The sequence below is a fragment of the Hyposmocoma kahamanoa genome, unplaced genomic scaffold, assembly GCF_003589595.1.
Source record: "Hyposmocoma kahamanoa isolate Upper Pololo Valley unplaced genomic scaffold, ASM358959v1 209, whole genome shotgun sequence".
Taxonomy (NCBI): Eukaryota; Metazoa; Arthropoda; class Insecta; order Lepidoptera; family Cosmopterigidae; genus Hyposmocoma; species Hyposmocoma kahamanoa.
Window position 1 is genome coordinate 119114 of NW_020653730.1, and position 16909 is coordinate 136022.

Consider the following 16909-nt stretch of genomic DNA (forward strand, 5'->3'; position numbering starts at 1 on the left):
GATGACACCATGGTCAGTTATGATGTTCAGTCACTGTTCACCAACCTACCAGTATAAAAGACTGCATTGAAATTGTACGTAGGAAGCTGGGGGAACATAATATGTCCATTGAATATGCAGAATTATTAGAATGCTGTGTAACATCAGGCTATCTATTGTGGAATAATGAATTCTACCTACAAATTGACGGTGTAGCGGTGGGCTCTCCGGTATCTCCTGTTGTTGCTGATATTTTCATGGAAGACTTTGAGGAGCGATTTTTACCCATGACCCCAGCTAGGCTGAAGATTTTTAAATGATATGTTGATGATACTTTCACAATATTACCTAAAGATAGCATTCCATCTTAATTGTTTTAGTAGTAAGATCCAATTTACTATGGAACTAGAGAATTGTGATACTTTAGCTTTCTTAGATGTTTTAATTAAAAGAAATCCTAATAACACCTTAAGCCATACTGTATTATGAAAGAAAACCCATACAGACCTGTTTCAAGCCCCTGAGGAAGATTTCCCTGAGACCTGTGAAATGTAACATCCCCTTACAGGATGCAGGAGTTTACAAGCTTGATTGTGAGTGCAGTCTCTCTTATATTGGACAAACGAAGTAAGTATTTGTACCCATGTCAAAGAACATACAGCTGATGTCAAACACGGTCACATAAACAAGTCTGCAGTCTGCGAGCATGTCATGGATAAACCTACACATTCAATGAAGTTTGACAAACCCCAGGTCCTTGCAAAAGAAGTCTGTTATTTACCCAGGATGCTGCGAGAGGCCATTGAAATTAAAAAACATCCTAATTTCAACAGGGAATATGGTTTCTCCGTACCACCAGTTTGGGATCCAGTATTTCCTCTGATGAAAAATCCCAAACAGACATAAGACTCCAGTACTAATTATTGTTTTAATTTATTCTAATTTCTATTATTAATTAATAATAAATTTAACTTAATAAAAATTCAATCAATAAATGAATTTGTAAAATGTAATGCAGCGTAAATTGGAATGTTTTCTTTGTAAAATTAAAATAAACAATAGGGTGGTTTGCATTAATATTAGACACAACTGGTTGAAGACTGTACCACCTCAGTCAACCGTGACCATGGGACCTGTGAAGCGCCCGAAACGTCGGTTTGTTTGAAAAAACAAATATACGCGATTTAAATCCGGAAAAATAGTTTCATTTCCAAATAGTCTCGGAAGTCTCATTTTTTTTCTTAAATTGTCGAGACCGCACCGACTCCCGATTTTTTCCTTGTAAGCGGAATAGCGGAAATGCAACAAGACAAAAGCTCTAATAACCATCACTCTTCATCTTAATTACTAAACACGAAATCTCATACCACGTCCGCAATAGGCATCTAATGTACTGAAGATTTCGAAAAGCCAATAGAAATTAGGGGCAAGAATTGAATTATTTCCGTTAATAACAAACTACAATTTTGTTTACATCATTATATTAATAACGTTATGTGCTGTCAAAAGTTTCAAATCACAAAGGTTTTTTCCGTTTACAGCAAGTTAATGCAGCAAAGGTTCAGTGAATCATTTTCATACATACCTTTCGGTTCAATAGTATCTTTAGCTTCAATAACTTTTTCTACAGTCGGTGTGACGTCACTATGACTTTTGAACAGGTGAGAACGCAAGTGCCATATGGAATTCTTGTAATTATACCTGTTTCCACACTCATTACACCTAGCATACCCAATTTTGTCAGTTTTTGTGAAAAACGACCAAATAAAATCACTGGTTCTTGTGTCACCAAGTCTTTCTAACGGCTTCATATTTTGAACTTCGACTACATCACTATGTTTACTATGTAAATGCGATATAAGATTCTGCTTTCTTTTACTACTAAATATGTCTTTACACAAATTGCATTTCGCTGTTTTCTCTTTACTGTCGTCAAGTTTTTCGAAAAAATCCCACACTGTCATGACATTTTCACTCATATTTAGTTTTGAACGTAACGCCCTAGATTTTAATATTTGAACGGAATATAACGAGGTTATTTATAATGATTTTACTATAAAAATAACGCGTTACAACGCAGCGAGAGGTTATGTTACAGTCAATATGGCGAGAGCGTTGTTATGTTTCTCAATTTACCATCAATTGGACTCTAAGCGACATCTGTCCAAGATACGTTAGAACTTATGTTCAAGGTGGTTAGTTACCTTTAACAGAAGTTTTAGGCAATAAAGCAAGCAGTACCATGTGTTTTCGCGAGATGGCGCTATTTAAATTTTTTGTATGCTAAACGTAAAATGAGCCCTGTCATAACGTTTGTCCACGGACTTGTATATTAAACTCTCTAAGATTAAACTGGACACGCACTAAGTTAATAAAACGAGCCGAGTGAGAGGCTTCAAAGTAGTATGCGTCTCTTTCTAAGAGTGGTGTTCATTCATGTTTCATCCAGCCATATTGTTCTAACTTTTTTAAATGTGGCCGCTTATGTACAACCAAAACAACTAATATTATTTCATAATACAAATTAGTACACTTATTTCATATGCTACTTCATAATAGAAGGTTTCATTGTAGATTATAATTGTAAGTCAATGTTGTTGATATATATTTTTTTGTATTATTACAGTAATTACCTTTAAACTAATTTTACTTAACCAAAATTTAAAAAGTTAATAGACTAGACACTACCTAAGATGATTTTATTTAACGTTGGCAACATGTTAGACAAGGGCAGACCACTACTTCGAGCTATCTCACGTGACTCGGTTTTTTATTTTTACTTAAAATAAACCTTAACATAACCACATAAGGTGTAAAATTGTAATATTGGTATATCGAAGTGCGCGATCCATTTTATGAAATAAATAAATCCATGCGTTTGTCAAACAAAGGTCAAAATGTATTTGATTTTTGAAGCAACAGTTCTGTCTTATAGGTTTATTTTTCTGACGTATTCTGAACGATGTATACATTGAAGTGTTTTGTATTACACTGAAGGCCTATAACACACATTCGAATGCAATTTCAATAGATATTTTAGTAAATTACAAAAAAAAACATTTATCATACTACAAACTTATAGGTTTCAAAAAAGTAATAACACTGATAGGTTAAAAATTCATACTTTAAGAATGAATACCAGCATTTATTAATTAAATATCGAAATATTTTCACCGACCTCATCTCTAGCAAATGCAGTATAATGAAGTAACCTTTGCACGTTGTCTTAAAATCACACATTTTTGAAAAAGTTTTTCCACAAAAAAGTTTATAAAATAAGTAAATTATAGCGCAATTAGTCATCAGTCCTTAATACATCTCTTACAAATTACAAATAACAATATTTGTCCTAAATAACTTAGGCCAAAATAGAACAAAAAAGAAAACAGAATAAATCAAAATTAGTAGTGGACTCAATGTCAAATTTCTTTAAAGTTGAAGTTGATGATAACTTATTTGTCGTGATGTTACATTACAATTACAAAGTTTTTAAAGGAGGTGGTTTTTGAAGGTGCTGGTGAAATTATAGGCACGTAGGACGTGTCAACTTATGTCTCAGGGTGACGGGCGCAGCGGCAGTGTCCCGCAGATCTTTGCAATTTAAAGCTCTAAGCACTGCAACTGATGTGGATAGGCGTGTCGCTTACTATCCAAAAATGTTACAAACGGTGTAGATGTTACGTATCTATTTGATTTACAGACTAATTTTTTTTCAAGGTGCTTCCTTACGTTCGGGGCACCCTGCCAACCGCAGCACCAAACGCTCCAGAATTTCAGCGGAAGATGTACAACACACTGGACGCTGAAATGCAGCGAGTGAGACCGAAAGCTCTAGTAACAACCATTGCTTCTTTTCATCTTAATTCAGTACGAAATCTCCCATTACGTCCGCAATAGACATCTAATATATTGAAGATTCCGAAAGACCATACAAATTAGTGCAAAGAATTACATTATTTCCGTTAATAACAAACAACATTATTAACAGAATTTTGTTCCATATTTTATTAATAACGTTATGCGTTGATAACAAAATGTCATGTCATTAAAGCTCGTTTTGTACATTGAAAACCCGTTTCAGGACTCAAGAGCAAGTTGGTAATCCATCAAAGATTCAATAAAGCATAATGCATACATTTATTACATACCTTTCGCTTCAATAATTTCTTGTATAGTCGGTGTGACGTTGTCATGACGTTTGCACAGGTGGGAACGCAAGTTCCATATAGTATTCTTGTAATTATACGTGTTTCCACACAAATTGCAGCTAGCATACCCCTTTTCGTCTGTTTTTGTGAAAAAGGACCAAATAAAATCCCTGGTTCTAGCGTCAGTAAGTTTTGGTAACGGTTTTATATCTGGCACTTCGACTACATCACTATGTTTACAATGTAAATGCGATTTCAAATTATGCGTTGTTTTACAATTCAATATGTCTTTGCACAGTTTGCATTTCGCTGTTTCCTGTTCACCGTCGTAAAGTTTCTCGAAAAAATCCCACACTGTCGCGATGTTTTCGTCACTCATGTTTAGTTTTGAATTGGAATATAACGAACTTTGTTAATTAAAAAGTTATTTGTAGCGATTTACAATAAAAATAACGCGTTACAGCGTAGCGAGAGGTTATGTTATAGACAATATGGCGGCAGCGTTGTTATGTTTCCCGATTTACCATAAATTAGGCTCTTAGCGACATCTGTCCAAGGTAGGTTAGAACTTATGTATATGGTTGTAAGGTAGACTATGAAGCTAGCAGTACCAAATACATTCGCGAGATGGCGCTATATATGCAATTCTTTTCAGGTTTTGATGATTCAGTAAATTATTAAATAATAATATACTCCATGTTTATTATGCACTTAGATTATTGCATACCTCATTGACCTACCAACAAATGGACGTCGGGTCCGCGTACATAATAATCAAAGTTTTTTGACATTGTCGTTGTCACCAACATTTTTTTTATCATTTAATATCTCATTAAAGAAGTTTTGTTGTTAAAACTTGCGAATAGGGCCACGAGCCCAGAAAACTTGTTAAAACTAAGGTCGTTTAGTTCCACCATCTAAGTGGGGACATCAGTGCTTGAAAATCTAACTGTACCTACTACTGGAACCAACAGTTCAAAAGGATAAAAAAGTCCGAGTGCGCGTACTTCGTTGGACTGACAAAAAAAAAACTATAGTCGCGTTATTAACATAATCTTATTTTTAACCGACTTGAAAAAAGGAGGTTTATTAATTCGCCTATTTTAAATGTATGTTACGCCATAACTCCGGAATTTGTGAACCGATTTTGAGGATTCTTTTTATGTAGGACAGAGGGTACCTCAGTAGAGGTTCCATTTAAGTTCGACGAAACTATTCCACCTCTAAGGGTGACAAACTTCCACGTACCTGTACTGATTAATTGTTAAAATTATTATTAAATATGCATACAATTAAACCAGTGCAGAATAGCTTATTCATTATTAAAACTACAGTCCACGCAGGGCTCTCAACAGGTTCCAGATATCATTGAGGAGACAGTGTGTTCGTTAAACACAGTGAAAGCGGATAAAGTTTTTGAGGTTGGTTTTTAATTTAATAAAAAACTTATAATTGCATAAGGTATAGCCATACAAAATTGAGATTACAATAATACATTATAATATCTTACAGCTTCATTTATACATTTATGTAAACATTTCTAAGTAAGAACCGCAGTGTTGTAAATTTTAAAATAAATATAAAGATTGAAACACACGGAGAGCGGGTGCGGGTCTGTTGCGGGTCGAGTCGGGACCGCAGCGGGTGTAATTCCGTGCATTTACATGATGACAGCACACCGAGCGCGGGAGCGGGTGTTGTAGTCCACATAAAAACACAGAATTGGAATTTATATGGACGACAACAGCCGCCCCCGCGCTCGGTGTGTTGTCGTCCAAAATCAAAATAATCTTTATTTCATATATAAGCATTATTACACTTGAAATCGTGACATTGGTTAAACTCTACCGCTCATTCGTATGGCAGATTGAGAAGAATGAGCAAGAAACTCTAGGTTGCTCTTTGTAAATAACATTTGTATACATTCAACATTTACAATATTTTTTTTTTTGTTTTCAAACATCAGAGATCGAGACTATCTCCATGAGCTAAACGGGTTAACTACCACGGATTTTTGTCATCCAAGTACGCAGAAATTGTGTAATAACCTTTAGTATAAAGTTTTTGTTTCACTACAGTTTTAAACCTCGTGAATGGCACATTTTGTGTATCAACCGGAAATCTTGTTATAGAAACGTATACATTGACCCTTAAATGATTTTTTGACTTTGTGAAGACGACTATCAAGAAAAGCTAGTTTATTTTTATTCCTCGTATTAATGTTATGTCTGTCACTATTTTTCATAAAGAAATTACTATTCCTCTTAACACAAATTACATTTTCATTAATTTCCTTAAACTTATCTTTCGAAGACACTCTGGGGTCGAGATTGTAAATTGCCTATAAATACACGGAATTAGGCCCGCCGCGGTCTCGACCCGATCAGCGCCCGAACCGCACCCGACTTGCACCCGCTCTCCGTGTGTTCCACGCCCTATGGTCCGTCTTTTTTGAAGACTGAATAAAATGACATTTGTGACGTTCCCAGTTTTCATAAAATTTTAAATAGTCATGTAGTTGTTCTCGATAGCTTTATCGATAGATTGTGATAGAAATATATAATTTTTCAACGTTGCAACGTTCTAATGATTATTAAATGCGAAAATCATGTAACCTAACTGCTCGTGAAGCATAATATTTGTACAAATACAGGCCCTTTTGGGGTAAATTCCTTTTTTACCACGTCTAACCTGGATGTAATTTAAGCATCGGGTGTATATAACCACAAATAGAGACGAAATGTCATTTAATTTGTTTTAAAACTATTATGCCAAATCATTACGGTGACAACTGCGCTCCGATTGGCTAACCCGAATTTGAAACAATTGACGGGTGTCGTCAATTGTTGCCCTTCAAATCTTGCAGTTTAACTTAAGCTATTTAATTACCGCTGAAATGTGATTCCGTTTGTTTTGTAATTAGATGTTTTGCTGTTTTTCCCAGGCTACCGAATGGAACAGCCCCAACTGTTAGATATTATCTTAATTACAATAAATATTTTTAGAATATACGGAGACGTATACACAGGTCAGTTGTTATTGCTATTTCAGCTTTCTAATTTGTGATTTCGGCGCAAACGACAGTTGATATTAAAAAATGATATAAGGCCCACTTGCCTGATAAGTTGCCTAGGTTGGATGGCCCTTATTTCGTCTGTATTTCTGGTTATATATTCGATGAATTTAAGTAGGGAGTGTTTTTATGTGTCTGTACCTGTATTTATACCGTTAGTTTGTTTTGTTACAGCCTTTACTCAAAACGGGGGGGTCACAGATCTACTGGTAAATCAGTAGAACCTGGCAACACGGATTCCGTCTGTCCAACAATGGACTGGCTATTATTAATTTACAGGAAGCCGGCGCCATCTATCGGATACGTAGCTTAATTAGTTTGATTTTCTCACTCCTTTCCTATTACGTATTCTAACCCACTATGTATAATCGGTTCCAATCTATTGTACCAGAAAAGTAAACAAACAGATCATTGACACGACCATGGACAGTTTAGTGATGGCCAACTGTACCGCCAACTACAAATCGTAGGTTTGCTAGGTGTACTGACGACGTCAAACTTGTTGTTCAAGGCGTACTGTCAGTCATTTTATACATGTAGCCTATGGGTCAATTACACCCAAAAAGCTCTAAGCTCCCTCCGTGTGTTGTATAATTTATTCAGGATGCTGTTGAAGATGCCTCGATTTTGCAGTGCATCGGGAATGTTCGTCGTGACTCGCTTAGATGGCTTTTCAGCTATCATGCGAAAAAGGGCGGCTTCTTTGTTGCGCAGGATTCGGGGCGGCGATAACAGCCTCCTGAGTATAATTGCAAACAGTGTACAGGGTTGCTTCCTAGATCACTGGTCTAGGATGCACATTGGTTTTGTGGCCTATAATAATAAATAGTAAAATAAGCAATTTGTAATACTAACCCTATTTTTAAGTGTTTTGTTACTAACCCTTATGGACTTAGTCCGAAATAAAGAAATTTATTATTATTATTATTATTAAATCGATTAATTAATTGAACGAATCGATTTGTTTAATTGAATCAGTCGGAATAACTGGGTTTTATATCTAGGGTCGGGGAACTAAAGGACATAAGTCAAAAACCAACGTCATTCATTTAAAATAATACATCTACCGACTTAAGGACATAACGATGCCTTATTTTCTGAAACTCGTATCTTAAAAAGTGTGATAATTCATGAGACGACAAAACTTTCTATTTATTTTAAATTTCTTATCAAGTGTGTTAATTGGACGTAGTTAAAACAAAAAGGATCCAATCCACATCCAGTCATTTTCGAGATATGGCAGTTTGAAATTTAAACGTGTTTCTAAGTCTTGTTTTATTTTAAAAAGTTATAATGTCATATAACTCCAGGGTCATTTATTTAAGTTTATATGTGGATTTTTTGCTGATCTAAGCGGTTAAACTTTAGGAACCGTTTGGTACATGTAACTAGTTTTTTGATAATTTTGTGGATTGGATCCTTAATACAATACATATATTTGAAATCAACCTGCGAAAGTCAACATAATCCATCTTTTGCATTTCAGTATCTTTGTGCTTTAAGATACCGCTTTAAAAAAGTAAGGCGACGACAAGTCAAATTCGTTTGTTACTGCATTACTCTGCAACTTAAATTAGTAATCTAGTGGCATTGACTTACAATTATATGGACGTCGGTTCCCGCTAAAAAGTGTCCGAACTTGTAAGGCGTTAAAATCGTATACAGAGCGTCAAACTCCGCGTTAGTCTTCATTTGCTCGACTGACAGCGCGATACTGCGATGACATTACAATTTAAATTTCGAATAGGTTGACTTGGGACATTTTTTTCGTGGTTTTTGTATTAGACCCGTCGTCCATTTATTTGTAAGTCAATGTCTAGTGGCGTCGTTTTCATTCTCTTCACATCTTACACAAATCATAAACAACACAAAAAAAAATTATAACTAACTAAAAAAATAAACTTATGTGCTTTAGTCCACCGACCCTAGATATAATAAAATGGGTTTTGCGATTTCGCTGCTGATATTAAAAAAATATGTAATTCAAGGTTACCTATCCGTAGTCCGAAATTACATTTTCCAGAAACGTTTGGTCGAAATTTCATAACCTCGAAAGTGATTTTGAGAGGAAAATGTTTTTCTTTTAAACCTAACCTAACCGAACCTAATTGTGCCTTTGTGATAAACATTCAACATATCCTGAAAGAACAACTGTTTCGTTATAATTCGGTTTTCGGTGCAATTTTCATTGCAAACAAACGTAACTTCGGATTAAAAAATTTTCGACTTTGTAATAGGTTACCGTTAGTCAATACTGAATGGTGATGCTTCACACATGAAAATAGATTTTTTTTACATAACCTATATAAGCAAATTGAAAATTGTCGAATTACAAATTTTTTAATTCTCCGTAAAATCCTTACACTTACTCTACTTTAATTTTCGATTCACTGATCGATTACAAAAACTTTAGTTCAATAAACCGAATGAATTATATCCGTACAGCCCTATGCAACCATAGAGTATTCACAAATCTATATTTGAGAAATAACCTCATTTTAAACTAACATTTTTCATATAAGATTTTAATATGTTATTCAAATGAATATTTTCAAGGGAATTTTCTTTGTGTTCGATCTTAGTATTAATAATTATAACAAACTAGTGAAGTTATTTCATAGAACTATATTTTATGAATATCACGATGGTTTACAGCGTAAAATTCAATAAAAATATATGTATATTTTTTATAATAATAAATTTCAAATAATAAACAAAATCTACAACGTGCTTTCCTTAACACATCTAGTTATTGCCGATATGTGTACACTACGCTTGCGAGAACGCACGATGCTCTTGCCCAGTATGTTATGTTGGTTGAGTCAAAACTACCCACCTTTTAAAAATGTCATATTTGTATTACATAGACTTTATGCATTTAGCGCTTGTCGCACAACGTACTGTGTTTATAGCTTATGTAATGTTACTATATTTAAGTTTCTCATTTAAGTGAATGTATAATTCCTTTGGAAAAATAAATTCTTAAACCAATATTGATGAAAAAAGTAATGAGATATCAAGTCGAGATCTTGAAAATATACGTGAAAGTGTTACTTATTCCATTTATTGAGTGATTGCTTTAGAACTTTAACCAAACCGGTTTATTTACATTTCTGGATTGGAACAGACTTTAGTTATAATATAGCAGGATAGATGGCGCTGATCTCCTTGATAGTTCCTTTTCTTGCCGTGTGTCGCTAGCATATAAGACTTCGTAGCTGCCATTATTCATATCGACCCCTCCCACGTAAAGTATCGTATGTCGAAATTGCCAAGTTTACAGTGGAGCCTTTTAAAGTTCTGAATTCACTGAAATAAGCATAATACGTGACTTTAGCGTTTCTCAGTTATATTCGGCAAAGGTCGTTACTCACATAGAGTATTATAAAATTCTAGATATCGGTAAGATGATCATTAGATGATTACTCTATGTGAGCAACGAGCTTTGCCGAATGAAACGGAAAACTTTATAACACTTCCCTGTAAACTTGGCAATTTCGACATACGATACTTTACGTAGGAGGAGTCGATATTAGAACAAGAACGATAGACATCGTATTGCATTTTTCTTCTCATCTCCTCAACTTCATCCGGAAGAATCAAGCTTCGATAAAACACGGACGGAGTTATACTATTTGTCGTATTATACTATGCTTTTAACATCATATTTTCTTACTTAGTTGTGTTATAATAATTCTCTATCATGTACAATTGAAATCTTCAACCTATGCCTTGGCCACGTGAGTGTGAGCGGGACAACACATTGTTCTTCGGTTTCGCTTTCGCTGCCCGATTCAGAATCTGTCTCGGCTAATTTGGATAGTTGTGACACTTGTTTGGACATGTCTTGGGCTAAATCCTTCGGTATTACCATCTGCAAACAAAAAAATTTGTAGTTGAAACAGGTTTGCCTGTGTTTGCTACTAGATGGCAGTCGGTGTGTAGAGACAGCGCCATCTGTTAACAGTTTTATTAATCATCAAGTTCACTCATGTTGCATTGCACAAAACTGATATCATTATGCGATACGATGTTGCTATTGCATATAATTCAATGACAAAACCAGATCGATTGTGGGACTATGAATAAGAAATGAAATGCTGCACAATTCGACCCCTCCCGCGTAAAGTATCGTATGTCAAAATTGCCAAGTTTGCAGGGGAGCCTTTTAAAGTTCTGAATTCACTGAAATAAGCATAACACGTGACTTTAGATTTCTCACTTTTATTCGGCAAATCTCGTTACACACGTTGAGTATCATAAAATCCTAGATATCGGTTAGATGATCTATTAGATGATCACTCTATGTGAGTAACAAGCTTTGCCGAATGAAACGGAGAACTTTAAAACACTCCCATGTAAACTTGGCAATTTCGACATACGATACTTTACGTAGGAGGCGTCGAATTAATATCAGCGCAACAGGGGTGTAACTAGTGTTAGGTTATGGAAAAATTTCCATTAATAAAAAATCATATTTGCCAGAGAAACAAATATTTTTCCGGATATTTTTCCAATATTTTTCCTTTGATTTTCACATTTGACGTCAAAAGTTGAAGTTACTGAACGAAAGCGATGGAGCGAATAAAAAGGCTTTTTTTCCGCTGTTGTGAAATTATTTTAATTTTAATATCTCGTTTATCTCTAAGTAACTTTCAGCCATAGAAGTTTATTTTATAATTCACGCTATTTGACAAATTTACACTATTTGAAATGTTTCGGAAAATTACGGTTCTCCTTATCGATTTGGATAACAGGGACCCTCTGAGATTACTTCCTAGCGTGTGCCCTAATATGACTCGCCATACCGAATTTTGTCTCACAAATCACAAACAAAGCAATAAAGTTGACCAGCCGAGTTGAAAGTATATGTATAAGAGGGCTTAGGTCTCTCTTTACTCATTTGGCGTTTTTCGTTTAATGTTTCGATTCGTTTTTACATTTTGGAAAATTTTCGGAAAATTACCCTGTAGGTGCGACCCTCATACCTTTTTCTACAACACTACTTTAAATTATACTAAATAAAATAGAATTAGAATGCTATTTTGATGTATAAAAAAAATAATAATTAAATATTTGAAATAAACTTTGTACTCAAACTGCTCTACGAGAGTAGTAGTGTTGGATCTATTAACGATTTCAAGTGTTATTTCTTTACCTATGGAACATAATATGGTTTGATTTAAGTTTTAAACAACAGATGGCGCTATTTATGAGTTTTGTTTACCTATGGAATATAATATTGTTTGTTTTAAGTTTTAAATAACAGATGGCGCTATTTATTAGTTTTGTTTACCTATGGAGTATAATATCGTTTGATTTAAGTTTTAAATAACAGATGGCGCTATTTATTACAACTATGTAACTAAATCATACGTCAACATGCTATACGGCCGGGGTCTTGTGAGCGGGATATCAGATTACACTAGAGTTGTCACAATAAAAAGTAAATTGACTCAAAAAGATATGTTAACAAAATCATGTATTGATCATATTTTCATGAGATCCCGTATACAAGATGTTTACTCGGCCGTGCTATGCACTGTACTGGCGGACCACAGAATGACAGTAGTGTCGCTTATTCGTACATCGCAGTCAAGGCCTATTCCCATTTACGCTAATAAATATAATCAAGAAATATTGAAAGCGGAATTGTCTAAAATTGATTGGAATAAAACAAATAACATGGTCTGCCCTAATAAAATATACGAATTCATAAATAGAAATATAAATGAGTGTCACAAAAAAGCTGAATATAGTTACAAAGTCAGTACATCAAAGCGCAGCAGGGAGCCATGGATTTCGAAAACAATACAGCAAGAATGCTCGCGAACAGACGAACTTTTTCATAAATGGATAAAAGAACCTAAAAATATGATTAATAGAGTAAATTACAAAAAGCAACGGAATAAAACACATAAATTAATTGAAAATAACAGAAACAAATATTATAATAAAGAAATTTATAGGTTAAAAGGTAATCCACAAAAAATGTGGAATTTGTTAAATCGTATTTCAGGTAAAATTTCGAATTCTATTGACAATATAATCTTAAAAGCATTTGGTACTGAAGAAAAAGTAATAGCTAACAAATTTGCCTATGAATTCCAGAACAATGTGAGAAATATATTACCAAACTGTAATAAAAATCTTTTAAACGAAACTCAATTTAGAAAACCTCAAAATCTATCTTTACTATGTAGACAAGCTACTGCAGATAAAATATATAAAATCATAGGAAATTTGAACACCAAAAAGAGTCCAGGTATAGATGGGATACGCGCTTTAGATATTAAATTGACTGCGGAAAAAATCTGCGTAGCCATAGCAAACCTTATAAATGTCAGCTTGAAATCGGGTATATATCCGGATCAACTCAAAACAGGCATGATTAGACCTATACACAAAAGCGGTTCCCATAACGACTATTTTAAATACCGTCCTATAACTATGTTACCAACTATCGATAAGGTAATTGAGAAATATTTCAGTGAACAAATCTATAATTTCTATAGTGAGAATAATATACTATCTGGAACACAATATGGATTTCAACCAAAAAAGAGTACCACACTTTTATTATCGAGATTCACAGATGATATAAACGATCACTTGAATGCTAGGAAACATGTTCTGTTGGTATTTATTGATTATAGTAAAGCGTTCGATACCTTGCGACATGACACTTTACTAAATAAATTAAGCGACACCGGTGTGCGTGGTCCTTTACTAGATTGGTGTAAAAGTTACCTTAATAACCGAACTTACAGGGTTAAAATAGGGCAGTCATATAGTGATAAAGTTGAAATCACTGAAGGCACAGCGCAAGGATCGGTACTCGGTCCACTTCACTACTTAGCATATGTAAATGATATTAATAATGTCATAAAAACAAGTCAGGTTTATCAATATGCCGATGACACGTGCCTCATCTCCGCGCATAAACACCTTGAGACTGCAAGGAGTCGACTACAAGAAGATCTCAATCGAGTGTGCCAGTGGTCACATGATGCCGGTCTAGTACTCAATACCGAAAAAACTAAAATTATGCATGTGCACTCTAGTCATAACCCGAGCTCGGATTCAACTGACGTCATAGCGCATACTCACGAATGCTTGCATAGCATAGCTAAATGCAGATGTCCGCCATTAGAGAAAGTGAATCAACAGACTTATCTTGGTATCATTATTGATAATAGATTTAAATGGGATAAGCATATAAAAAAAGTTTGTGACAAACTTAGAGTCATTTTAGCTAAATTCTATGTTATTAAGAATAAAGTGCCTTACTCAGTAATGCTAAACATGTATAATGCTCTTGCAGAAAGTATTATTTCGTATGGACTTACAAGCTATGGTAGAAGTTATAAAACCTATCTGGATAATATTCGAAGTCTTCAGATTAGAATTTTAAAATTAATAATACCCTCAAAAATAAAAAAACTCATTACATATGACGAAGAAATTTTTAAAATTTGTAAAATTATACCTATACATGATAAATTTAAACTTCAAATTCTCAGTGAGCAATACTTTAGAACAGAAATTCAGAAACCTATTATACACAGTAAAATGACTAGGCAAGCTAATAAAAAACTACTCACAATTCCAAAATATTTAAATGTGTACGGTAAACGAACTTCAAAATATATAATCCCAAATCTCATAAATAATCTACCTACTGAAATTAAAAATAACATAACCGAAAAAAACATTAAATATGTACTTAAAAAATATATACTAGAAAACTTATAGTGTAATTAATTAGTTCTCGTAATTTGTAAAGGCGAAATGGGAATGGCCCGTGTAAAGTATATGGTGACCGACCGGTTTCGCGAGTGTGGAATGCACGGCTCGATGCTTACTGACCGTACGAATTTTTATTGTGTTCGGATGTACTAAATAGTTTAATTTTTTCATGAAATACCCACATGTTGTATTATATGTCAATATGATCTAATTAGGTATATGCTAGAATTAAGTGTGTGAAATAAATATTAAGCGTAAGGATAGAATATGAGCTCACCAGTATTGAGTCAAACCAGCTATGGTTTTTACAATACTGTATGCATTAGTAATGTCATTGATATGTGTGTTAAATAAATAAATAAAATAAAATAAAAAATAATTAGTTGGGTAGAAGACAAAACATGACCACTCTCGTTCACTTATAAGGCTTTGAACTGTTTTACAGACAGGTCTGTTCTCATGGGTCTGTTTTATCAAAATAAAATCCGTTTATACTTTCAAAAATAAACTCAGAGAGCACATTTTAATATTTTAATGCAAAATATGTCTGGAGGGAAGAAGACAGAGTGAACTATTTGAAAACCACTGTAGGCATATGGCAATTTTACTTTTCTATTAGTTATGTTATTTATGTTGTACTTATTTTAATTCGCGTTCACATTTTTTATTTTCTTTTTAAATTTTATGTTATTTTTTTTTATCGGCCACTTCGAAAAGCTTCCACTGAAAATTGGCGCAGTGGCTCCGCCGCAATATTTGGGCCCTTTTCAGTACAATACACTTTAAGCGTAATATTGTACTAACATGTTTTTGTGCTGAATAAATTTAATGTCTTTCATTCTTTATTAACATTTCGTAGTATAACTTACGCTTGTAAACAATAGATGGCGCTGTATTAAAAGTACAAGAACTTACCTGTAGCCAGAATCCTTTGGAGACGTAAGGACGTGTTACGTCTGCGAAAGAGCCTCCCACTTTGGGAGAGAGCATAGTGACGGCCCGTTGGCCCGCTCGCCACGTGAAATGGCGGTCGTGGAGTATTCGCCCGCTGAAAATAGACAATACATTAAGTGTCGCGTGAATGGCGTGACATTACAGTCCATTTATATATATACATAATTTCATTAAGAAATAATATATCGATAATATTAACCTTAAAACTAAGTCCAAACTTATGGTACCACAATTTCGTTTAACCAAGGTAAACGATTCTTTTATGGGAAACTGTATATGTTTTTACAATAAGTAGAAGTGTTTTAATTGCAAAGTCATATTACAAAATTGAAGACTATGTGTTAGATAAAAATGTATGGAAAGACGACACGGCTCCAGAATCCACACAAATTTGATTCAAAGTGTATTCCATAGCATTTAAGTTTATTTGAAAAGAGCAATCCCTAGAGTTTCTTGCTCGTTCTTCTCAGGGAAGTCAGCGCAGTGAACGAGCAGTAGTGACGTTTTCAAGTATAAATTTATTTTACCTATGGAATAAATGATTCTTTGTACTTTTGCAACTACCATAAACGGAACATAAATAAACATAGATAAAGCGGACACTTACTCAATGGCTAACGGTAGCAAACTGGCACCTTCGGCGTTTAAAAATAAATGGACTCCTTCTAAATGTTCAATGCTATCATCTTCCACTCCTCGCCATGAGCCCTGGTAATTAAAAAAATATGTGTAATAAAAACAAAAATAATCATGATTTATTTATATTTTGGGAAATAAATCCACTAGTTTATTATAAACACAAAGAAAAAATCCTTCAAACACGAACAGGACTCCAAACTACGACCACGGGATTCCGTGCCAATTGCTTTGCCAACCAAGCTACAGGTCGAGTTTACTAAGTCTTCGAATTTCTTCTATATGCCTGTTGTAGATACCGTAGCGACTATATACCGTAGCGACATCTGTGAGAGGTTTTTTGAACCTTGTCACTCGCCCCCATGAGTAT

General features: G+C 34.3%; 1 protein-coding gene and 1 pseudogene across 1 annotated transcript; one reads left to right on the top strand and one right to left on the bottom strand.

Annotated features, from left to right (window-relative positions):
* Positions 1-9: 9 nt before the first annotated feature.
* Positions 10-1781, top strand: LOC113227311 (annotated as a pseudogene).
* An 8978-nt stretch (positions 1782-10759) lies between these two features.
* Positions 10760-16903, bottom strand: LOC113227312 (suppressor of fused homolog). The gene is made up of 4 exons (XM_026460199.1): positions 16886-16903; positions 16511-16611; positions 15865-15997; positions 10760-11074 (listed from the first exon to the last, which is right to left on the bottom strand). The coding sequence occupies exons 1-4, from the start codon at positions 16901-16903 to the stop codon at positions 10886-10888; spliced, it is 441 nt and encodes a 146-aa protein (XP_026315984.1). The 3' UTR covers positions 10760-10885.
* Positions 16904-16909: the final 6 nt, after the last annotated feature.